The following is a 23,733-nucleotide window of genomic DNA, read 5'->3' on the forward strand; positions in this document are numbered from 1 at the left end:
AACTCGATGGGTTCCAGATTTCTATCACATCAACTCAGCAATGGATTGTATGTTTCAGGCCGGCCTGAGCCACCAAAAGAAAAGCCTCTATCAATGAGCTCCGCAGCCATGCCATATACAGGAGGAGATATAAAAAAATCAGGAGAGCTTGGAAAGATGTTTGATCTGCATGTGGAGAAGTCCAGAAAATCTGGACCTCTTAATGTTCCTCTTAAGAGTACATCTTTTGGAGGTGCTGCTTCCCAGTCAGGCCCTATCATGCCTAATTCCTCTAGCCGGTCTAGCTATTCTGGTTCACTCTCTTCTGCAGTTCCTGGTTCTGGTCCTTCTCTAGTAACTGGAGGCTCCAACAGACCGAAGTCTAATTCTGGGCCACTTAAACATGGGGATGTTGTTAAGAAGTCATCTGGTCCTCAATCTGGAGGGGTCATCCCAATGGCTCGCCAGAATTCTGGTCCGCTTCCACCAGTGCTTCCAGCTACAGGGCTTATCACATCTGGGCCAATTTCATCTGGGCCTCTTAACTCATCAGGTGCGCCTCGAAAATTATCTGGCCCTCTGGAATCTGCTGGATCTATGAAGCTGCATAGCACCTTCATTGTTCATAACCAGGCTGTTACGAAGCTCAGCCAGGATGATGGCTATTCGTTTAGTGGGAGCTTGCCCAAACTGTTCTTGTGGTGTGTGGGTTTGTTGTTCATAATGGGGTTTATTGCTGGTGGCTTCATTCTTGGTGCTGTTCACAATGCTATACTTCTCATAGTTGTTCTAGTTATATTTGGAGTTGTTGCTGCACTTTGTATTTGGAATATTTGTTATGGAAGGCAAGCGATGATAGGATTCATTGCTCGTTATCCTGATGCCGAGCTGAGAACTGCAAAAGATGGGCAATACGTAAAAGTCTCTGGGGTATGTAGCTTTGCATAGAAGCATAACTTGTTTTATCAGTAATATGGGACAAAAATGGTTGAGACTATATTCACTAAGATACTTGGTCTCATTACATGAATTTCACTATAGAAGAACCATATGCATAGCATTGCAGTTCACTATACATATTCTTTTTAACCTGCTTATGAATGATTTGACTGACTTTGATCCAAATATTCTGTCAAAATATGTTTGACTTTTGGAACGTGCAAATTTGTTAATATGTATTTAATGTCTTATGTAGCATTGAAGATTACTAATTACTTGGTTTAGCTTGAGGGTTTTTAATTGACATTATAGAGCATTTTAGATGTGGATTCTTCCCCAAATTCGTTTCTATTATCTAGTGCAATGACTTTTGAGGATGAAATATATACTAGTTGGTTCTTTGCAAAGATGTTTCTTATAGTCATTTTATGCTTTCAAGACTGTTGAGGCCTCTTCCAAGTTGATAGAATTAAACTTTCATACAGGTTGTTACATGTGGCAATGTCCCTCTTGAGTCATCATTCCACAAGGTTCCTAGATGTGTGTACACATCTACTAGCTTATATGAATACAGGGGCTTGGACTCGAAGACTGCCAATTCCCAGCATCATCGTTTTACTTGGGGATTGAGGTCATTGGAGGTAAGCCACTCTAGTAATAGGTGAACTAGAGATCGGTTGAACTAATGAATTTTGCTCATGGCATGAAAAGATATTCAGCAATTTGTCACAAATAATTGCATATGCTTATGTTTATTTTGATCTTGTTCTGAGATTTCTGATTAAACTATTTGAAACTTTGGCAGAGGAATGTGGTCGACTTTTATATCTCTGATTTCCAATCTGGGTTAAGAGCTTTGGTAAAAACTGGTGATGGTGCTAGGGTAACCCCATATGTTGATGAGTCTATTGTTATTGACATCAACTCAGAAAAGGACTTGTCTCCAGAATATCTCAGATGGTTGCGGAAAAGGAACCTTTCTCACGGGGATTGTGTGATGCAGCTGAAAGAAGGGTAATTAGTTGGAGATTATGTTTTTTTATCTTTCTATCTTGTGGATATACATATTATTTTCAGCAGAATTGAAATGTAGAAGCAAGATGTTATGAGCCCATATTTGATCTAGATCTAACGTTGGTGCCAGGAGTGCTGTGTAAAAGTATGTTTTTGTAGTTTTAAGCAAGGATTGATGATCACACACTAGCATATAACAAATTTCCCACAGATTTCTGTTTGTTAACCATTAAATGTTCCCTCCTGCAGCTACATCAAAGAGGGCAGCACAGTTAGTGTGATGGGGGTTGTCAAAAGGAATGACAATGTTCTGATGATAGTTCCACCTTCTGAGTCATTTTCTACTGGATGCCAGTGGGCTAAGTGTATACTTCCAGCAAGCCTTGAAGGAATTGTGTTGAGATGTGAGAACACTTCGAAAATTGATGTGATACCAGTTTAGCTTATAAAGTACGTTGTGATTAAAGAAAAGCTAATTATATATGTCAGGTCAACTCCAGAATTTGTTTGTTGGTTGTTGGCATTTGCAATATCCCAAATGATGTTGTATGATGGATCTTTAGAGATGGCGTTTACTATTCTTGGGTTCGATTGTATAGCTTTATGTGTCTTTCTTTTTTGTGAATTAAGCTTGAATATTTTTGTAAGGAGGATGGCTTGATTACCTAAGCTGAGATCTGCAATGATTCTTTGAAGAATATTGTCACTCATTTTTCGCCCTCCAGTGTTACTCGAGTAAATTCAACATGACAGATCCTGAAAAACCCTTTCATTCCCTCCGTCTGATCGGTTTTGTTCAAATTATGTTAAGCTTTATTGATTATTCGCGATGTAAGTTTCCCAGGTTTTAGTCATCAGGTTGTGTCTTGCATCAGCCATTTTCATGAGCAGACTTTTTATTTTATGCTTGTCATTACAGCATTCAGGAAAGTTGGAAAGAAATTTCTTGGTGATCATTTTACCTTCACAATGATTCATTTAGTGTCTTGAGTGTTACTTTGCCACTGTTTGTGCTAACTTAAGTGGCTAAGATCTGCTACTTGGAGGATGACTGAACTAATGAATGATCATGCACTTAGAAAGCCTTGGGGCTCATATGACATTGCATATGGAAATGCTTGCAAGATTTTTGCCACCTGCTACTCCTAAATGACAGTGAGGTAAGAAGTCAAGAATCCCTACACATGGGCTGCTAGTTCTTTGGACCAGCCAAATATTTTATTTGATGCCACATCATATTTGATGCCAAATTCTCATCGTTCCTAAGTTGCTGCACTTGAGATAGGTGAACATGCATCTTTCATGGCCACTTTGAATCTGAGCACCATCATTCCAATGGATGTCTTTGTTCCCCACCAGATGGATACTCCTTAAATCATTGCCAGCAAATCTAAAACATAAGCCTGCTCTGGTCACCTTTTCCGGTTATTACCCTTTCTTGGTGATGGCAGATTTCTGATTTCACTTCTTCTATTGATATGGTTTGTTTTTATCATAGAATTATGATTGATAGGCTACTGTGTTGATCATTTAACATTTCTTAAAAGGAAGAACTCTCCTTTTCCTGTACTTGTTTGTGATAAATTTGAGTCAGAAGGAAAGATTACTTTTGCAACTTCTGTTCTGCTTGAATCTGCCAATGTCTGATCCAAGTACAATTGCCAATGTTGGTGCTGTCAGGTTCAGTGTCTCTTCCTTCTTCATGTCACTTTCTTTTTCCCTGTTCTTGGTTATTGCCCTACCATAGTGCTAAATCATGAGGACCTTATCAATTAGAATAGAATTTTGCAATATTTATGCATTGCTTTTTCAACAAAGTTCATCATCAAATACAACAAAGTTTTCTTTTGTTTACTGCCATATGACTGCAAGGTATTGTTGCACAATTATGTACATGTTTTCTCCCATGACTTCTCATTGCAGTGAAACAACAAAAGGTTTCTCCAATTTGAATTACTGAGATGAGAATGAGTGTTATTACAGCATGATAAAAGAAGGATGACCATCAGTGTCACAATAATCTTAGCAATTGTAATCAACACTGCAAAACATGAATAAAGACTTACAGGTTGAGGATTGGAAACAAAGTTATACGCTGGCACGCTCGATGCACCAATAACTCTTAAGCTGCGATGGCACGACAGTAATCCTTGGATTGCATGCCATCATTATCTCATCTAAACAACTGTGTTATTGCAGGACCACTGTGATGTTTGATCTGTTAATCCCTATCTTTCCATAAGTGTGCACATGGACATGTATGCTTAGAGACAAAGCAATCCTAGTGGCTGGCATTATTTGCCATGCTCAATTATGCATCATTTGGATCATCTTCTGGCTATCAATGGACTAAAATCATTCACAAAGATGCCACTTGATCAATCATCAAGCCATCATGTCTTGTTTGGTGATGAGATCTCATGTCTTGTTTTCCATGTGTTCTCTTGACAAAGACTCAAAAGCTGCTCTAATTCAGGGCTTGCAAATGTCTTGTTCCAATTTAATGAAGAGATCAACAAAAAATCATCATCTCCCAGGAAGTGGTTTACCAACTGTGATATAAGGAATGTCTGCCCTATCAAATCACAAAACTGCTGCAGTTCAAGACAAAATCAGCACCTCCCATAAATTTCCGCTGCTCATAAAAAAAAAATTCCAGAAAGCTTTTTCTAACTGATTTCTTTGGATCCAGAAGGTTTTTTGAATAGGCATTCCATCCTGCATCATGATTCAGATCCTAACTCTGTTTAACTTCAGCAGGCATATGGAAGTCATATTGCAGACAGAACTAACTTGAGTTTCTTCCACATGTCAAATAACCAAACTAGCTCTTGATTAATGCCTCATAACCTGATCCCACCAGGCAAGCAAACAGTGGAAGCCATTCAATTTCTGCTGCCATCAACATCTAAAGCCATCTGAATGGAACCAAAACCTGTGTGCCACCAAGGCCACAGAGACAAACTCCACCACACGTCACCAACCTGCATGATACTACAAAGTAAATGAAAAAGAAAGCTCTCCTCTTGCTGTCACTATGAGATCTATGTTTTGGAACAATGAATAATTCTACCTAATCTGCAGCTTCTCTGAATGGCTATAGCAGCAGCAACTGTTGGAGAAAAGCATGTGTCACCAAATCACATGTTCATTTTTCCTACTCAGTTTATTAGGGAAGTTCTGGATTCAGTGACCCCAACTTGGGGAAGAGTGACTTCCAATGAGAAAGACAACCATATCAAAATAAGATGATTAAGAACTAAAAATTGACAATAATGTTGAATGTGCACATAACCATGTCTCACAGAGAAGCTAATAGTGTTGCCTACTAGCTAGTTAATCAAACAAAAGAAACCAAATGTATCAACCTTGGCTAGGTGATATCCGTACTGATCTGGTTTTGGTTATGGAGTAATATTTTCAGCATGCATTGTAATTGGTGATTAATGCAACAAGTTCTTTGCTTTATTTAAAATCAAAAGTTGATTAAATGACAAAATTTACCATTGCTTTACCATGATACGTTTGAATATAATCAACATAGCATAACAGGGATAGGGCCTTAAATATGATAATATTATCCAAAAACTCATAGAAAATGGATTGTAACGGTAGTGAGAAGAAGCATGATTATATTGAGGATGGAGCTCATGAGATTCCAATGATTGTTCAAGAAGACTTGCATTAAAAGACGGACTGACAGCAACAAAGTAAAAAAAAGAAAGTAATTTTCTTCTTGTAACACCACAGTGACAAGCAATGAAGCATCCTAATTATAATATTGATCACCAACCATACTTGGCATGTGTTTCTGCTTTTGTAAGAAGGCCCTTAGCACGGCGTTCTGCAAGTTCCATCTCCTTCTGCTTCATGTCAAAGTACAATGACCCAATTTGATGCTTTCTCTTATGCAGCTTTGAAGGTTTTCCCTTGGCTGAAGAAGCCGGCTACATCAACGATTGAAAATAATACACATAAAATAAGGTATGTGAAAGTATGGTTTATCCAAAAGAAAAAAATTCATAAAAATGATTAACCACAACATAAATATGATAAAAGTTTTGAAAATGTATTGGCAGGTAGTTCAGGAATTGGCAGCACAGCAACATACCCCCAACTCAGTTAAGGATCCTTTCAGCATTAGGTTGTTGAATCAATCTTGTATGTAGATAGAGCAGATTGCAGTTTACATCTTAGATGTCATGTGCAGTAGTTGGGATTCTAGACTTTTAGTGATATCTACCAGACTAAAACAACATGTGTCTAGTCACAACGAGACCTAGCAAAACTATGCAAAGAAGGATAATTATTTTCTCAACATCGTGTAATATATGGTTGTATTACAACTCTTTGTATACATGATGCCCATGAAGAATGCCCAAAAAGTCTGAACTACCTTTTATGAAATACAAGCCGAAACAGCATGTGGTCAAATGAACACCATCCGAAAGAGAAACTCGTATCCTTTTGAAGGATACAGAGAATGACATGGAAGCAAGTCCACATATAGGAAAAGACTGAAGTTGTTTGGCACACATTAAGCAAGGAGCCATTATCTCCTCAACTTGTAATCAGCTTTAGATATAAATGCATGGCTTCGATTATCTTTAAAAAACAAAGTCCTTCTTGGTCTAACTTCTTTGGCATTGCATCCTGTTTGAAGGCCACTTTTGGTATGGGCATTAGACCATGGGCAAAATTGTATAGAGGCAAAGGGGATCATGGCCCCCTGGCACACATTACTTTGAACTTTCAAAGTTCAAAAACTCTATTATCTGACAACATTCTACCACAAATCCTTTTAATACAAGAGCCCTTGAAGTTTCTAAACCCCTTTACCTGATTAACTATAATATTGAGTATCTTAACTAATTCAATTATCACTAAATGATACGTGATCTATTATCAGTTGAGCCTACATGACTACCAACTCTAAGATACAGTGTGGAATCACATGGATTCTTTTATTAAAATTAATCTTAACCAATTTCAGATCCTAGACATAGCCTAGGTTACATAGGTGGTAGCCAAGATAACCTAATTTCATTTTTCCAGTAAACTTTTAACACAAATATTTGTTCCACTACTAAAAAAGCATCATTTAAATGCACCTTAACTCTAATTTGAAAACCCTAACAGCATCTAGCATTCTATGTTTCCAATATCTTCCATAAAACTCAAGCAAAATTTCCTTTATAAATAACCAACAAAAGTTCACCTGCTAGAGTCCACTCATCATAACAACTAACCATTGTAGATCTCAACCTCCTTCCCACATCCTCCACTACCCCCCTTCTGCCATGGCCATGGTAGATCTCACTACAGCTCTCCTCCCTTTGTCAAAGTCCAACCATAATATCTCTCTCCTCCTCCCCACACACACTTCATGGTGATATTATGGTTGTCAAAGTCCAACCATAATACCTCTCTCCTCCTCCCCATGCACTTCACGGTGGTAACAACTAGTAACCTGTCTTAGCCTCTCTCTCTCTCTCTCTCCCATTCTCAGTTCCCCTATCTCCTTCCAATGTTCATCCTCAATTCCTCCCTCCCACAACAAAACCCTCTCTCTTCCCCCCACCCCTGCATACCCCTTCTTCCCATCTAACCCAACCAACAGAGCCAAACTATCTCTCTTACTCTATCTCTTCCTCTCTCCTTTATAATTCTTCTTCCCATCTAACCCAACCATCCCCCTCTATAAACATATCCAGACCCTCTCTCTCGCTATTTGTCACTTCCTTTCTCCCTTATCATTTTCCCAATCTTCCCTCCATCTACGGAACCCGATGTAGTCCAAAACTGTCTCGCAACCTTTCTAAAATTAGCCATCAAGTTGTGATGTTAGGTACGTCAAGTCTTAAGAGTGATGAACAAACATTATGAACCTCAAACTGTGACTAGGTTCATCAGTCATCTACCACAACTCACCCTAGCAGTGATTTAAAAAGGCGCTTGGGCAAGGCGAGGCGAGGCCCGAGCGCCTCGCTAATCTCCCAGGCGACGTGCTTCAAACAGGCGCCGCCTGGGCGCTCGCCCGAGCCCAGGCGCTGGGTGCTTCGGGCGAGCGCCTGGGTTAACCAAGGCGACCGAACCAGGATTTTAGGTCTGGTTCGATCCTGGTTCGGTCTTTGATGGTTAGTTGGTTCAATCGAACCAACTAAAATTGATATAAGTGAGAACCAAACCCTAACCCTCGCCGCTGCCGCTGCCGCTCCCGATCCCGATCTCACTGCTCGCAAACGCTGCCTCTGTCATCGCTCGCGCCTCCCGCTGCTCGCCGCTCCTGCTCCCGTTGTCGCTGCTCGCAAACGCTGCCTCTGTCGCCGCTCACGCCTCCCGCTGTCGCTGCTCGCAAATGCTGCCTTTGTCGCCGCTCCTGCTCCCGCTGTCGTTGCTCGCCGCTGTCGCTACTCGCCGCTCCCGCAAACCGATATAATTTTCAATACTGTTAATGGATTAATAATATATTATTTTGATTTTAATGTTGTTAATTTTCATTTATTTTGATTAATTAATAGCATATTTTATTTAAAATTTTAAATAATTATATTTTATATTTTTATATTTTAGAGCCTCGCTTCGCTCTGGCGAGCGCCTAACGCCTCGGACGTTTTTGGACCTTGGCGCCTTTTGATGCCTAGCGCTTTTTAAATCACTGCACCCTAGTAGCACATCATCTTAGAACCTATGGCAGAAAATAGCAAACAAAGGAGCTTGTAACATATTAGACATTTTAAGTGAAAAGCACAAAGTGCTGTGTATTAAAGAAAACTGCAGATTCAGGTAAACCAAGTTGTTTATTGTTCTCATAGTTTTATATAGAGAGACATTCAGTTTCATCTTGTATGAGAAATATATTACATTGACATATTAAAGGTACAAGGACATATATTGGTACTCCACCAAAAATGAATACTAATTTTGCCTCCAATGCAACCCAAAAGTATCAAAAATAGGATTGCCAAGAAAACTAAAGCATTTTTTACCAAAACCTAGCTTAGCTACATTGTGCTAATTGATAAATGCCCATAAAAGCTACTGGATACAAGTGTCATTGGATGTTGAAATTTTTATCTCATTGCACGTTACATGTTATTGTTCATAAAAACATGAAAAGCATTTTCAAAAGATTGCTATTTTCCTTAGAGGCAGATATGGTTCATGCATTTCTGTTGGAAAATATAATAGCAGGTAAGTAAAACCTATAATTGACAGTAGTGCACATGTTAATCTCAGCAGGCATTGAAACTATATCACTAAACTGACAAAGGGGTTTGACAAAAATTAAACCTGATAAGACGGTCCAAAAGCTATCCCAGTCAGCTTACTCTGGTCCTGCCTGGGTCTATTCTTCATCAACTCATCTTGCTTTACCTCCACAATTTCTGTAGGAATATCATTCCTGCCTCTCTTCCCAGCAATCTTCGTCATGTCTGGAGCTTCGGAAACCACTGCAGCAGTCCCTTCAGACCAATTTCCCTCGTAACTCTCGTAATTCACAGCACCTCCATAACTTGGATCCCAATAAGCAGCAGCACTGCTATCGTCAAAGCCTGAATAAATTGTTCCCTCCACCCCTGACGGATCCCAACCAACATCATTGGTGCTACCTGGAAAGCCCAAATCTCCTGACCCATCAGTCCCAGTTTCCGGTGGTGCACCAACCAAACCACCGTGATAACTCCCGGAATCCCCAAAACCAAAACTTTCCTGCACCGAAGAAGTGCCTCCTTGCTCGCCTGCAGGAACATCTGCTTCAACAATCGATCTCCTCGATGAAGCCGAGGCAGCTGATCGCGCCAAGCCAAAAGTATTCTTGGGGGCAGGAAGCATGGAAGAGACGGAAGATGACGCCTTTGTGGCAACTGAAAAGGAATCCTTGACGTTTCTCCTCTCCTTGTCCTCCTCATCGTCATCGTCGTCATCGAAATCTATACTTTTCAGCATGGAAGGGTTCAGAGGAAGTTTAAACTGGACGACCCTCTTAGGGTTTCGATCAGAAGAAGGGGGATTCGTGATCTTCTGGGGATTTGGCTGCTCGGACTTGGGAGGAGGAATGGAGGAAAACAAGGAGGTTGAGGAGGAGTCCTTGGGCGGAGGAAGAGCAGAAAACATCGATTTATGCGCCATTACAGGGGTAGATGAGGGCATATCGGCGGTAAAAATCCCTCCTTTCTCTTCTTCCTCGCCGTTTTCTGCTTCGACATGGCTGGCTTTGCGCCGGGAATAAGAGGAGGGCTTGGGCGGAGGAAGAGCGGAGAACATCGAGCTTTGAGCTCGGAAGGGAGTAGAAGAAGGCGTACCCGCGGTAAGGATTCCACCTTCCTCCTCCTCCTCGCCATCTACTCCACCGAGATGGACAGATTTGGGGCGGGAAGGGTTTTGGGGAGCCGAAGATGGCATGGAAGAGATGGATTTGGGCGCCGGTAGGGAAGAGAAGAGAGAAGAGGAAAGGAGAGCCGCGGAAGACTTGGGAGGAGGGAGAGAGGAAGAGAAGAGGGAGGAGGAAGGCTTGGGAAGAGGGAGTTGGAGAGACTTCGCAGCGGGGGCGTCGCCGTCGGAGGCCTTATCATCATCGACTCCCTCGTCATCGTCGCCGTCGGAGGCGTAGTTGGCTAATAGGGAATCCATCGACACGGGAAAACAAGCAAAGCGAAGCGATGGAGGCTGTTGACCGTCGCACTACTTACTATATATAGTGGTTGGCCTCTTCGCCTCACGCATTCATAGTTTGGGCTTTCTCAATTTGAAGTTGGGCTCATTCGTTTTTCGGCCCAAATCACAATGTTGCTATTCCTCTTTATCCGTAATTATAATTAATTCACATATCTCAATTACCAATAACCAAAGTCTTAAATTCGAAAAACGTTAAATCGATATAATAATCATTAAAAATTATTTTTCTCCTTTTTTTTTATCATCGATGTTGGAAAATCTTCGACGATTATTAGAATTAATTGATAAATTGAGTATATTAAAATTACAGATGGATATCTTAATAATATTAATAATTCTGTTGTAAATAGAACAAAGGATTGCCAATAAAAATCGGTTTCTCCTATTGTTCTTCTGATTTGCCGGTAGATTCTTGTCTTCCATCGACCCCAAACCCTTCCATCGAGGCGAACCTGGCGGCGTCGGGTCGGTTCTCTGGCTATGACGTCTTCGATCTGCGGGCCGTGCACCAGGTCGCCCTAGCCGTGCCGCTTCCGGCCCAGATGGATTACGCCCGTGGCGACGATGGAGGTGGCAGCGAGTTGATTGCTGCTGCTGATGAGCAGGTCTTGTAGCAGTACCACTAGCCGGATTACAGCGGTGGCCATAGGATGGAAACACAAGTGCCGTCCTGCCCCAGGCAGGTGGTAATCAGCTGAACACTGTTGTTCTAGGGAGACGTCTGCATCTTTGATTCTGTGTCACCTGAAAAGGTGACAATTCTACTAAATAGGTACGTCCGAAGTTCATTCAGTTCTAAAGATTAGACCTTTGGACATTGGCTGTTGTGCTTGATGATTTTTGTTTGCTGCATCACATTTTCAGGTTCAGGTCGTGCTCTTGTTGCTCGAGGGCCGGGAGATGAACGCTGAATTGAGTCCTTTTCCATCATCTTCTATGCAGAACATGGTATCTTGCTTATGCATTAGAAAGTTATTGATTCATCTTCGTCATATTTTCAGGCTTGAGAGCTTCTAATTGTCAGTTTGCTTTTGGATCTTTCTGGTAGCTTGAATGTTTCTCACTGAGTTGCTTCCTTGATGAGGTTCAGAGAGAAGAGAGAAAGAATGAAATTTCGACAAGAAAATACGTTAGAGTGTTCGTAAAGAGGTCGTCCCGAGGCACCAATTAGCTTTATATGTTATCGGGAATGCGTCTGTTCTGCAGTTTCAAGAGAACACATCACATAAAACATGAGCCTTGTTATAAACACAGACCAAGTACTGCAATGTTTATCCTTTGAATAAGATGAATCTATTGCCCAAAAGATCATGAAGTATTCCGAGTAATTTGTCGAGCTGGCTTGATTCCCTGGAAATTTTCCTTTGCATCTTCATCAGTGTCTATATTCTCTGGTTCTTACATTATACATTCTTTACTTGGCTACTTTTGATTTTTGACATAAGAATTTTCCTTGGTATTCATTTTCCCTTGCATTATGCATGCACCGCAGCAGCCTTGATCGTCTCGAGATAAACTAGTTGAATGAGTGTAGTTTGTCCCACTCATGTTGACATCACGCACTTAGTATTTCCATGCTTACCTGTTAGTATATTTCCAGGACATGTTCTTTGTTTCTCCTCCAAAATTTCGTCATTGGTATCTGATCAATTTGAAAAGTAACTCTTTTTTTTTCCCTTCCTGACAATTTTATTAATGTTCAGCCTTTCTTTTATTGGTTGAGGTTTTTTTTCCTTTTTTTTTTATTCAGAATGCAGTGCAACAAGGGTCAACTTATGTCATGAAAGTCAAAACCTGAAGATTCTGCTTCTGGTGATACCATTTTGGATGCTATCCAAAATTGAGGTTCAGAAGAGATTTGGATGCTACCCAAAAGGATCTTTTGCATCAAAATATTTGATGCCTTTACCTCCATTGGTGGATCTAGGGGAAGATATCATGTTTTCACATAGCCAAGTGGACCTTAACATACCTCTATTGGAGAATTTTCTGCTGATGGAGCATAATTGTTTCGGTTGTAATAAAGGTTCTAAAATGTCTGGATGTCATCTATGTGGTTAAAGTGCTGCGTAGCACATTAAGCATCATGGAGGGCATATATGTGCATATCGTAGAGGAAATGAATGTGCATAATTTTGATACGGAAGTAGTCATGAATGAGCCAACAAAGGAGGTGCTGGTGGACGGATTAGGAGAGGATTAGATGATCTACTGCCATTCTTCATCTTTTCAATCAAGAATCTGACCCATAATTTCCACTGGCTATACTTGTTGCTCCTCTGCTTTCCTAACCTAATGAAAGTACTCAACAGTATTATTTAGGATCTGATGTAAACTCATATATGACTGTAACATACTAAGATGTTGTTCCAGATGCACATCGTAGCAAACCACATCTCTGGTGATCAACCAGCTAAGGGGAAACTACATAATTCAGTCTGGTGCACAGCTTATGTTGCTTTGGCAGCTGCTTTCCGCGAGGACACACTATGTTTTCTTTCAGGATGAAATATTGGTGCATGTTACTCTGACCTGCAGGGAATACTCTCAGGGACCGCGGAAAAATTTGATTCCAGCTACGCCAGATGCCTAGTTGGAACCAAATGAAGCAGGTAAGCTGTTTCTTTATTATGCAAGATCAGTTTCTGGTTGTGTTTCCTACACCTGGCCTCTAAAATTCATATCCCTTCAGTTATAGTTATGGTTGTCTTCCTGTTTCGAGACTCTCGATTCTCCTCTCTCAGAACAACACTGCTGAAGTTGGAATTGCCAAAACCTATCGTATCACTGTCAATGGTCACAATTCATCATGAGAGACTGCCTACTGGAATAGGGATGAAGTGATGCATCATCACTTGTGAACTCAGCCAATTGTAAGTATATGTGCCGTTTCATTACATGATCAGTGGTAGGATCTTTCGACTAAAAGCATAGGTTTAGTCATGGCAAGTAATGCATCTTACAGATGCTTCAGCTGCTTATTCTCTATCATAAGCATCTCCCTTGGCGGATGTGTAATTTATTTCGCGAAACTTGATGAAACATGCTCCGACTGAATCATACTTCGTTCTGAGTGTTGCAGATACTTTGCCAGGGAAGCTTCGATGCACTGCTTTATGGCATTTAGCCACCGAGAGTACTCGAGAGCTTTTAGACTTGGCTGGTAAACTTGCAGAGTCCAACCAAGTTATTACATTGATTGCTTGTCATGTTATAAAGTTGCTAAACTAGTTCATATATATAATCATCTTTATTATTATTATTATTATCCAGTCACAGTTTATTTGTCATGTCAGCAAAGTTTGATAAATCATACCAATTGACTTTTTTTGTTTGTTCTCAATGTCATTTATAGTTGTCGGAATTTAACATTCAAAGTATAAGTTGACTAAACTTTTTAGAGTGCATTGTTGTCCTCTCTATCATTTAGAGTTTTAGTGTAGAGAGGCATAAAAATAGAAATCTATGGTACTCAATCAAAATCATGATTTGTTATATGTGCACAAAGTCTTCCTGTATGAGCTCTTCCTCAAACATTCTCCACACACTTGTCGCAGTATGTATCAGTGTTCTTAAGCTCTTCTAGAGAGTCAAATGCAGCTTTCTTCTGAATGCACCACAAGAAAGCTTGATGTGTGTTTATAATATGTATACAGTTTTCCTGTTGACCATGGAATGTCAAAGCCAATAAGCCAATATCTATCTCATAGATTGTCTGACTTCTATCTTCTCTCTGATGTAGTAGTTGAAAATAAAAATCAATAAAAAAATGAATAAAAAAGGCAACTTTCAAAGGAATATATTATTTAGGAGGGTAAAATTAACATGGTAGTATCTTTTTAGTGGAATGAATTGATCAAACTTTGATCAAATCATTCATATTTATAATAATGTTATAGGTTCTCTAGAATATCAAATAAACAAAATCTTTTGCATTGACCACCACTCACATACATTTGACCCTCAAATATTTTATTTTATCTATGTGCAATTTTTATTTACAATAAATAATCTAATCAAAAGTTTTTTCCTATTTGTAATTTCATGTAATGGTGAAATTACATCATAACCCCTTCTTTCCTTTGGCTAACCATTTGAGTGTGTAATTCACACCAAATTATGAAATCAAAAATAAATATAAAGCAACCACAGTTGACTTTGAGATGACAAGTCAAAACAAATATAAAGGGGAAAATTGCCGTTCCATATGTCTGAACTGAAGTCTACATTTCCTGGTGGACATTTGACAGGTCAAACTATAAAAAAGTGAAGATAAGATCCAGCACCACAGGTCAACGACAGGCGGGCCTGCTCGGGGAATGCCGGTGCACCCCTTCGTACGTTACGATTAGCATCGAGGGGTCATCGGCCGCCCGCTCGACGTGCTTCCTCGCCGGGCACCCCTTCACGCTGCTGCACTTGTAGTACCCCCTGCAAGGCAATCGGAGGGATCAGATCGGCCTACGCAGGCTCATGACCGGCGATAGGACGGCGGAGAGCGGGCTTACCTCGGGTAAGGGGATCCCTTGATGAACATTTGCCCGTACTTACGCCACGAGTACTCGTCCACCGGAAAGTCCGCGTTCCTCGAGCCGACGGCCGGCACGCGCACCGTCCTTTTTTCCCGGTCCTTCCTGTCGCACGCAGAGGACGTCGCGGAGCGTGTCAGCGAGGAGATGCGTGGATGCGCGAAATTAAGTTTCGGCGCGACGGAGGAGGGGTATCTTTTCTTTGAGCAGTGGCAGCGCCTGGCGGCTTGTTTTGCGGCCTCCGGGGGGTGGGCGTGGTCGGGGACCTTCCTCTTGTGGGACGGCGCCAGAGGCGGCTTTTGGGCCGACGACACCGCCGCCGAGACTTTCAAGTGCTCCTCCAGCTTTGTAGGATCTAGGTTCGAGGTCGCGACCGCAGCCGGCGGCAGCGGCGGACGAGCGAGCGCGTGGTAGTGCACCGCTGGTGCTTCCTCTGCTTCGGCGGAGAAGGCGGGCTGAGCCGGGCCGCGGCGGAACCGGGCATGGCCGGTCCGGTTCAGGGCGGAGATGACTTTCTTGAACTTGGCAATCGTCTGGTCTGTGATCTCACGGCAATCCCACGGCGACTGCTGGTGGGAGAGATGGAAGACGACGCGCTCCAAGCTGCGGAGCCCTGCGGCGGCCGCATCCCGGACCTCCATCTGGCCGTCCATCTTGAGGTGTCCCATCGAAACGACGGCCAGTAACGATCCCGAAAGTGTCGTGCACCGACCTGCAAGCGACCACGAAAGAAGAAGGTAAGCGAACTGAGTTTATAGTGCGGAGAGAGTGGGAAAGGGTGATCGGTAAACGGGATGAATGAGGAGCACGCAGAACCGTCTGTTCGCGTCGGACACTTGTGGTTGACTTTTTAGAGTCCGGATGCTAGCAAACAATGCGCAGGTGGATGCACGAATATTTTGGTATCAAAGTCAACCATTTTGAATATTTATATCGACGATGATTTCTATTTTTCCTTTTGACAAATTATTTCATCGTGGACTTCGGTAGCTAAAGTTCAAACGTTGAACTCTTACTGGTAGAATTTTGTTGTTAGCCAAGCAATGAGTTCTGACTTCGCAGCCACTGAACTGAGCTTTGATTTGACCGGGAGAGTTCCATCAGTTGATCCTTGTCGTTGTAGCCGCTGCGGACGCATCTCACGGTCGATAAAAGGCAGACAGGTTGACCCGATGGCGGCTGTATCGAAGGGTCCCACCGTGGGATGACGACGGCCTGCCGAGTCGTTTGCTTTCTTAGGAAGCAAACGGTGGTGGCATCAGGAAGTCAGAGGGGCAACCGCGGCCGCCGGTGCGTTGACATTTATGACCGTCAAAGGTCGCGGATATCGGTGCCAGCCGGGTTGGTTCGGAGTTAAATGGAGCTCCGGGGTAACAAAGCACACGACTTGAGACACGAACGAGGGACGTGGCAGCGTGAAGAAACACGGTGTGCGACGACGGGTCTCTAACCCAGGACTTCTCACCTGCGGGGGCCACACGAATTGACCTCGCTGTCCTGCGGGTCCCACCCGATCGACCAGGAGGAGGAAGACTCTTTAGTGGGCTCCGCATAGACTTGTCTCATGGGCCAATATCCAACATGGTTTTGGCCCATTAATCCGTGTCTCCTTCCTTAACCTCGATCTTGCTGGGTACACAAACCTCAGCCCTCTCTCTCTCTCTCTCTCTCTCTCTCTCTACATTTCATGCTTAAAGAAACATACTACATTAACACAAAAGAAAAAGATAACCTACAACAACATAAAATACATTTCCATCACTCAAAGCTTTCAAAATCTTTATTTTCCCCCCACATTCTCTCAAAATATGACCACTAGGAAATTAATATCCGGTAACTGTGTAAAGTTCACAGGATGTGTGTGTTCATCGAATCCATACATGCATCTTCATTGGCTTCGACCAGCATCATCCAAATTATTCTTGAGCATGTTGGGAAGCCATGAGTAGAGCATTTGCCTGCATTCATATCTTATAGTTTCTTTCCCTTCCCCCTCCCTTTTCGTACAACCAAAGTTGGTGCAGCATGTCGGATCACATGAGAGCTTTGAGCTTTTCCAGGTGGGAGCAGGAATTGGTGCTCCATGGTTGCATGACTAGGGTTCATGTGTGATTAGGTAGAGAGGGTTTCTCCTTGTACCGCCATCAACCACAGTATGCATGCCATCCAATATGGACAACTAGGGTTGTTGTTCTTGTTGTTGTTGTGCGACTCGCATGAGGCTTCTGAAAACATCACATCCATGATAACTCCAACCTACACAACTTCACAAAGCTGCTCAGATCTGCTCCTTTTTCCTGCAGATGGGGATTTGTGCACCAACTCCTTTCTCCCACTTCCATGCACGCAATCCTGAGTGTTGCATCTCATCATTAATCTGCATCCTTGGGTTATGGTTTGCAAGCCATGATTGTGGATCATATGCCTGTTTTCTTTTTTATCTTCTGATATCTTTTCCTCTCTCACTTTCCGGACACATTGCAACCTGTCATCTACTTGGAGGTCCTCTGTGCTCTCTAGTGGGAGTAGGAACTAATCCCTGGTTGGCTGCATTAGTGGGGCCCAGGAATCTAGACAGCCACATGTACACTACTGTGCAAGGAAACCAATGAGTTGGGATCTTGTGACATGCACTGCTTATGTGTTTCCATGCAGGTCGACATACTTAACTGAACCAATACCTTCACAATCTGACACCCGAGTAGATCCAGTCTTCCTGTGTAGAAGAAGAAAGAAGTGGATTTGTTGCAAGCTTTCCAATTTTCTAGTGAACTTTGTTTCATGGTGGTGATATAGAGGTTGAGGGAGAGACAAAGAGTGAACCTAAGCAGAAGGACAAGAACTGGTAAGAGATGGAGTAGCAAGGAGTCCATCGATCCATCTATTACATTAAAGCATGAGCATTGATTAATAAGCATATATTGGACAAGATGGGTTAGATGTCAATTCTGATTGGAGAGGCAACATACAATTATATTATTTTATGGAGAAATGATTAAAATTCTCCTACTTTGTTTGTGTTTGATAGGTTGACAAGACATCTTAATACTTTCTTTTATTTGTTTGGGCTCAGTAAATTTTGAAGCCACACATGCTCTGTGGCTCATCAATCAAATTCTCCAGTTTCTTTTTTCCATGAAGATTCCATCTTTTTTGGCATAATGCCTAAAGGTAGGAATAAATGTCATGAGGTGAGATTTAATGGCTGGAATAAGTTGTTTGTTTCTTTCTTTCTTTTCCACCTTTTCTTTGTTGCATGTGATTGATGACACTCAGCATGTGGAGGAGTTCACCTTACTGCACCATGATTTGAGTTCTGAACTATTATTAGGGGAAATAGAGAGGAGATGGATTTCTTCATGTTCCTCTCTCTCTCTCTTCAGAACTTTTAATCTATGAGAGATGTACAGAACTCTAAGCATATTTATGTTGTCATGTGCTGAGTACTTCAGCATAGAATGATAACACAAAATCCTGTTTTTTTTTCTTGTCCATTAATCTGATTCTTTGGCTTATTATTCCTGTGAAAGCATTCTGTGCTGTATTCTACTTTATTTTATGAATCTTACTTTTAATTGGTCCTTCTTTTGATCAATACATTTGACTGTGTATTACCTTTGTTGCATCACTACACCCTCAACTTTCATAACCCTCCTTCCTTGCAACATACTCCTGTCTTGATTCCTCCACTTTTAATGACAGTTAAGTTAATTGTGCATTGTAATCAGAGTCTCCTTTCTCTTTTTGAAATCAGGATCAGCTTCCATGAAGCATTATCTATCAAGGGAATGATCATTTGATTGCAGAACATGTTCTTATCTTTCCTCCTTTATTGTCCTCTCATAATTCCTTCTCTAGAACACACAAGAGGATGATGTCTAATCTTCTATTTATGCTCCCAATATCAGATATTTCTCCATGTACTTGATGTTCTATTCCCCTTCAACATCATTCTCAAATTCACCAAAATCCTTGCTAACAATTCTTCATTGATTTATATCATTGAAATTGAGCACCTGGAAATGCCCTGTTTGGCATCTGTATGTGTGAGACATCCACACTGCTGCATGCATTGGAGAGTCCTCTGGCTGCAGTCTTTAGCAGGTGAATCACCAAATACTAGTTCTGATTGATCTTGAATTGGATAAAGTGAAATGTCTGCAACTAAATCCTTGTGGATTCTATCCTGCATAGAGAAGGCATGCAGCCAACTTGGTGATCCACATGACTGTCAAATGCTATTGTAATCTTGTCCTGCTACCAGTATAATGATTTCCCAGCCTTGTGTCTCTGAAGGAAAGCAGGTCTAATTAGATTAAGCTTTAAAGGAAGGTTAACACCTCCAAGCCCAGCAAAAGCCATGTGAGCTGGGCAGCTTTTCCTCATGGCATCAACATGACAGGGATATGGTTTTGGATCATAGCAGAGCTTGATGCTGTGCGATGAATGTAGGAATGGCATTTCCTGTGGCCTTAAAGAACATTAAAGTGGGATGCCTTCTGGAAGAATTTTTCCTTTTGGATTTGGGTGGTGAGCTTTTAATGTCATGGATTGGCAAGTAATGGTGGGAAATGCAAATGTATGAGTGCTATCAATCAGCATTGTTTTCATACTTTTTCCATGAAAATTAATAGAATGAGAGATGCTGGTTAATGTGAATGATTTGATCCATGAACAGTTGGTGGAGGCTAAGACTCAATCCACATAAAGCAGCCAAAGGTAGAGTTAAGGCTGCCACCTTGACTCTTACTATTCATTTGTCTTCTTAGTTTCCTTCTCCACTTCATCCCTTCTTCTCTCTCTCTCTCTCTCTTCTTGGACTACCTGGCCACATAATTGTGTTCTCCTCTTTTCCCATCTCCTCTTGCCAATGCCAATCATCACCACCATCTCATGTGACTCCATTCTTGCGCTCTTCTTCTCCATCTGAAGCTGATACTGTGGTGGTCATCTTCTTTATTCACCCAACACCTCCCTATCTTTATTCTCTTTCATTCTCCATAACTAGAACACTGCTCTCTCTCTCTCTCTCTATACATATATATATACAGATATAGATATAGATATCATAGGGATCAAGCAATGGGCTTCGAGCTCATCGATCGGGAATCCCGATCCCTCCCACCGGTCCGGACTGGCGGGATCGATGCCGAGACAACGCAAGAAGACCCGTCGAAGTCGACGAGCAGCGAGGAGGGAGAGTGCGTGACACCGAAGTCGGAGCAGCATGCAGTGAAGCGACCGTTGGTATGCCCGTCGGCGCCGAGGAAGCCGCGTCCTGTCAAGAGGAAGCTACAGCCGCCGCCGGATGGATTCTACCCTGTGCCGAGCGACCTCGCCTCGATCTTTATCCCGCTGCCGTGCCCGGTGATCAAGAAGATTCGCGTCGGCTCTTGACGGCATGCATCTACTTCTCTTTCTTGTCCACACGACCATCAAAGCCAGAAGAAGAGGTGATACTGTTTTGGTTCTTCTGTTCATCTTCTAGTGTATGAAAGCAATACAACTGCGGATTGGATGCCAAATGGAGTTCTCTCTCTCTCTCTCTCTCTCTCTCTCTTCTCTCTTCTACAATAAATCTGCATCATGTTGGCTTCTTCATATCAACTCAAGAAGTATAATTCAGCAACCAACAGGAAAATGGTTTTCTTTTTCTTCTTCCATGCTAACTCTATCAAGAGTTATCAGATCAAAAATAGCAACTGATGATAAGAAAAAGGCAAAAGCATATGAACAAAGAAAATTGATTTGTTCATCAGCAAGAATAATTACTACCTTCTTTTTTCTCTCTCACAGAATAATCACCTTAAATTACAGTATCTTATCATGAATTATGTCAGTCATTGCTTGCATTCATGTGTGGTAGGGTTAGTGTCATTCATGTCAGCTACCAAATTTTCAGAATAAGATCTGGATATGAATTGTTATTGTTAGGTTATGGTCTTTAAATGATGATAAATAGCCTTGATTGTACCTCTTGAAATGTTGCATTGCTTGATCTTGCTTCCATGCTAACTTGCAAAGTATTCCAATGAAATCTTGACCTAAATGGTACAATAATTATTGGAGAAGGGATCTATACACTACAAAAGAAGCAAACAAGCATTAGATATTACTTTTTCCTCTTTATATAAAATAACATTCCATGAAGTTAAATAAAGCACCCATATATAAATATCATTAAGACAAAGGATTTAATGTCACCAATGACAATGTTAGAATACAAGTATGGAAAAGAACCTGACAAGATTGACTTGCTTCTCCTCTAATGGCACAAAAAACTAAGATAATTTTGATTTATATGTCATTGGTCTCAGCAAATGCATGGGATCATCTAATATTAAGTGTCATAGAACTTGCAGCTGCTCTCATCATCAATGGTTGCAGATCTGAGGCATTCAATGTTGCAGACAGTGTTGGCATATATGATTGTTCCTGCTATGGTGGCAAAAGCTTCCATTTGAAGGAATAACTACAGCAGACAGTGGATTATATGGGAAGGTTTGGTGACTGCATGGAGTCCATCAGTGCCATCCATACTCCATGTATGATTTCTGCCTGTGTCCCACCAGTCTCTGCTGTTCCCACCCATTCCTCCATCTTTCTGTCCTCCCCAGCTTTTCTGGCCCACACACCTTTTCTGCCACCACATCTCTCTCTCTCTCTCTCTCTCTCTCTCTCTCTCTGTCTCTCTCTCTCAAATCTTGGTTGAGTCACTTGAGGTCAAAGAAAAGATGGAGTTGAACATGCTCCTACAGATTCTTCAGTTTGACATGCTCACCCTTGCAAACTACTACCTCAGGATTCCTTTTAGCATCCTCCATTTTGATGTGTTTAAGCTCAGAGATATCCACTTTTCATGATCTTAAAGTTTGTGACATATTAAACAAGAAACAGAGGACCTCGATCTAACCTCAAAAGATGTGACAAATCAAAACTTAGGTCTGGATTGAAGTTAGAAATTCAAATGGTGTGATGGTACAGAGAAAAGTAAATGAACCTATGATCACTCATCAATTCGAAACCTCCTCAGCAGCTTGCCATCATTCATGAACAACACAATGCAGAGAGAAAAAACAGGAGGAAATAGCACAGAGTTGCTGCCAACAAGTAGATGGATAGAAAAGAGTATCAATCTTGGCCAAAGTTTCAGCCTATCTTCATAGTCAAGGAGGTGTGCAATCTCTTGGAAGCAATCTTTGAGGGGAACAAGCTCATAGGATTCTGTAGTTTCACCATTTCTTCATTACTCACGTGAATCCCAGGAGAAAGATGGGGACAAGAAACCTGAGGTGTTGCTGCAGTGGTAGGTGTGGAGCTGTGCAATTGCCAGTTAGATGCATTGCGCACATCCAAATTGCATTAAATTAGGCCTTGCTTTTCTTTATGAATTTTAATGAGTAACAGCCAAGTTTCTTCTCCAAAGATATCATTGTTTCTGATTTCAGTGAGTTTATATTGTGACTTACTCCATCATTTGACCCATTGGTTCAACCAGTGATCCAACACTTGACCATATCGATGTCGGTTTTAATTATGTGTACAGCTGACTGATACAAGCATTCAGCTTAACTATCTCCATCAAACCTAGCTTTCATGAACCACTCCTATCAGATGCTGATTTCTACACTGGCATGAAGAAAGACTTCCCTTTGGAGCAAGAGAACAGAAGAAACATAGAATACAATTGTGCTGCTACTTCATACAGTTTCCATCACCATGAGCTTTCAATATGATTCAAGGAACACAGGAGTGAGAGTCAGCTTTAGTTCAAGGTTTTCAGATGTCATTACAATTCAATGCAATGCATACAATTTGGTATCTTTAAGCAGCAGATTGATGATTGCTAAAGCTTGCAGTATAAGCCAAAAATAATTGCCAGTGGCCTGCTAATAAAGATGCTGGTTTACTTATAAATTACTCATACCTTGTCTTGTCATTTGGTTTGATGGAGGCTGGTTTTGATCCCAAATGAGCCAATTTTTATGTCAGTTGACAGAATGACAAACTCCAAAACATTTTCCAAGTGAAGCAATGAGCTGATTCAGTGGAAGTCTCTTAAGATATGTCCTCACACTTCTAAAACAGATACAGCAAAAAATATGCAACTTGAACTCAAAGTTCCTGACAGATGAATTGTTTTAGATATCTTTTGTTTGGCATGTGTCAAAGTTAAGCTTCCATAATCTCAAAGAAATCTTGAGAATCAAAATTTTCTGTTATGGCTAATTTCAGATACAGCAAAGGAATTCACCACTATCTTTTACCTTTCTGCAACATGACAAAGATGTATGGGCCTTAATAAATGGCTAAGAAACAATAGACTCTGCCTTGGGATCACAGTGAATAGCTAATACAAACACCAACAGATATTGCTGCAAGACAGGAGAGTTTTAACATTTACCCTTGTAACAATTCACACATATTCCCAGCAGAAAGAAACATTTGTTCTTTTGGCTTTTCTACAACTATTTGCCATTGTATCAAAATATTCTGCAAATTCAAATAACAATATTTTCATATAAAGTATCAGGACAGACAATTATTTTTCTCCATACTTAGATACCTTCATATTTTTTTTTCCTATGGTCTT

General features: G+C 41.3%; 3 protein-coding genes and 1 long non-coding RNA gene across 8 annotated transcripts; 2 read left to right on the top strand and 2 right to left on the bottom strand.

Annotated features, from left to right (window-relative positions):
* The first annotated feature begins 2 nt into the window (after nucleotides 1-2).
* Nucleotides 3-2,613, top strand: LOC135634018 (uncharacterized membrane protein At1g16860-like). Its single transcript, XM_065144140.1, has 4 exons — nucleotides 3-909; nucleotides 1,404-1,559; nucleotides 1,724-1,932; nucleotides 2,182-2,613. Exons 1-4 carry the CDS (start codon nucleotides 7-9, stop codon nucleotides 2,372-2,374), a joined length of 1,461 nt encoding a protein of 486 aa, XP_065000212.1. The 5' UTR covers nucleotides 3-6; the 3' UTR covers nucleotides 2,375-2,613.
* A 1,242-nt stretch (nucleotides 2,614-3,855) lies between these two features.
* LOC135633951 (uncharacterized) lies at nucleotides 3,856-10,592 on the bottom strand. Of its 4 annotated transcripts, XR_010495189.1 has the most exons (4): nucleotides 9,226-10,592; nucleotides 5,731-5,879; nucleotides 5,006-5,146; nucleotides 3,856-4,916 (listed from the first exon to the last, which is right to left on the bottom strand). XR_010495189.1 is itself a non-coding variant. In XM_065143985.1 (3 exons), the coding sequence occupies exons 1-3, from the start codon at nucleotides 10,564-10,566 to the stop codon at nucleotides 4,841-4,843; spliced, it is 1,566 nt and encodes a 521-aa protein (XP_065000057.1). In that variant the 5' UTR covers nucleotides 10,567-10,592; the 3' UTR covers nucleotides 3,856-4,840. The 4 variants fall into 4 exon arrangements, 3 of the variants coding, with proteins under 3 accessions (XP_065000057.1, XP_065000058.1, XP_065000059.1); XM_065143985.1 differs by lacking the exon at nucleotides 5,006-5,146; XM_065143986.1 differs by lacking the exon at nucleotides 3,856-4,916 and having other exon boundaries at nucleotides 4,940-5,146.
* A 418-nt stretch (nucleotides 10,593-11,010) lies between these two features.
* On the top strand, nucleotides 11,011-14,160 carry LOC135632486 (uncharacterized). 2 transcript variants are annotated; one of them, XR_010494714.1, is made up of 5 exons: nucleotides 11,011-11,383; nucleotides 11,476-11,559; nucleotides 12,362-13,223; nucleotides 13,304-13,484; nucleotides 13,694-14,160. It is a non-coding gene; the product is annotated as an uncharacterized LOC135632486 (long non-coding RNA). The 2 variants fall into 2 exon arrangements; XR_010494713.1 differs by having other exon boundaries at nucleotides 12,985-13,223; nucleotides 13,694-14,156.
* Nucleotides 14,161-14,516: 356 nt separating this feature from the next.
* LOC135633006 (WRKY transcription factor WRKY51-like) lies at nucleotides 14,517-15,952 on the bottom strand. Its single transcript, XM_065142000.1, has 2 exons — nucleotides 15,120-15,952; nucleotides 14,517-15,042 (listed from the first exon to the last, which is right to left on the bottom strand). Exons 1-2 carry the CDS (start codon nucleotides 15,806-15,808, stop codon nucleotides 14,904-14,906), a joined length of 828 nt encoding a protein of 275 aa, XP_064998072.1. The 5' UTR covers nucleotides 15,809-15,952; the 3' UTR covers nucleotides 14,517-14,903.
* Nucleotides 15,953-23,733: the final 7,781 nt, after the last annotated feature.

Source organism: Musa acuminata, chromosome BXJ3-3 (genome assembly GCF_036884655.1).
Source record: "Musa acuminata AAA Group cultivar baxijiao chromosome BXJ3-3, Cavendish_Baxijiao_AAA, whole genome shotgun sequence".
Lineage (NCBI taxonomy): Eukaryota > Viridiplantae > Streptophyta > Magnoliopsida > Zingiberales > Musaceae > Musa > Musa acuminata.

Bases quoted from the DNA above. Each gene is read 5' to 3' on its own strand.
- LOC135634018 (XM_065144140.1), top strand. From the start codon at position 7: ATGGGTTCCAGATTTCTATCACATCAACTCAGCAATGGATTGTATGTT. The intron at 910-1,403 runs GTATGTAGCTTT...ACTTTCATACAG, and splicing joins AATACGTAAAAGTCTCTGGG to GTTGTTACATGTGGCAATGT. The intron at 1,560-1,723 runs GTAAGCCACTCT...AAACTTTGGCAG, and splicing joins GGGGATTGAGGTCATTGGAG to AGGAATGTGGTCGACTTTTA.
- LOC135633951 (XM_065143985.1), bottom strand. From the start codon at position 10,566: ATGGATTCCCTATTAGCCAACTACGCCTCCGACGGCGACGATGACGAG. The intron at 5,880-9,225 runs GTTTAATTTTTG...TCGTTGATGTAG, and splicing joins CTTTTGGACCGTCTTATCAG to CCGGCTTCTTCAGCCAAGGG. The intron at 4,917-5,730 runs GTATGGTTGGTG...AGTATCATGCAG, and splicing joins AAAGCAGAAACACATGCCAA to GTTGGTGACGTGTGGTGGAG.
- LOC135633006 (XM_065142000.1), bottom strand. From the start codon at position 15,808: ATGGGACACCTCAAGATGGACGGCCAGATGGAGGTCCGGGATGCGGCC. The intron at 15,043-15,119 runs GTAAGCCCGCTC...ATTGCCTTGCAG, and splicing joins AAGGGATCCCCTTACCCGAG to GGGGTACTACAAGTGCAGCA.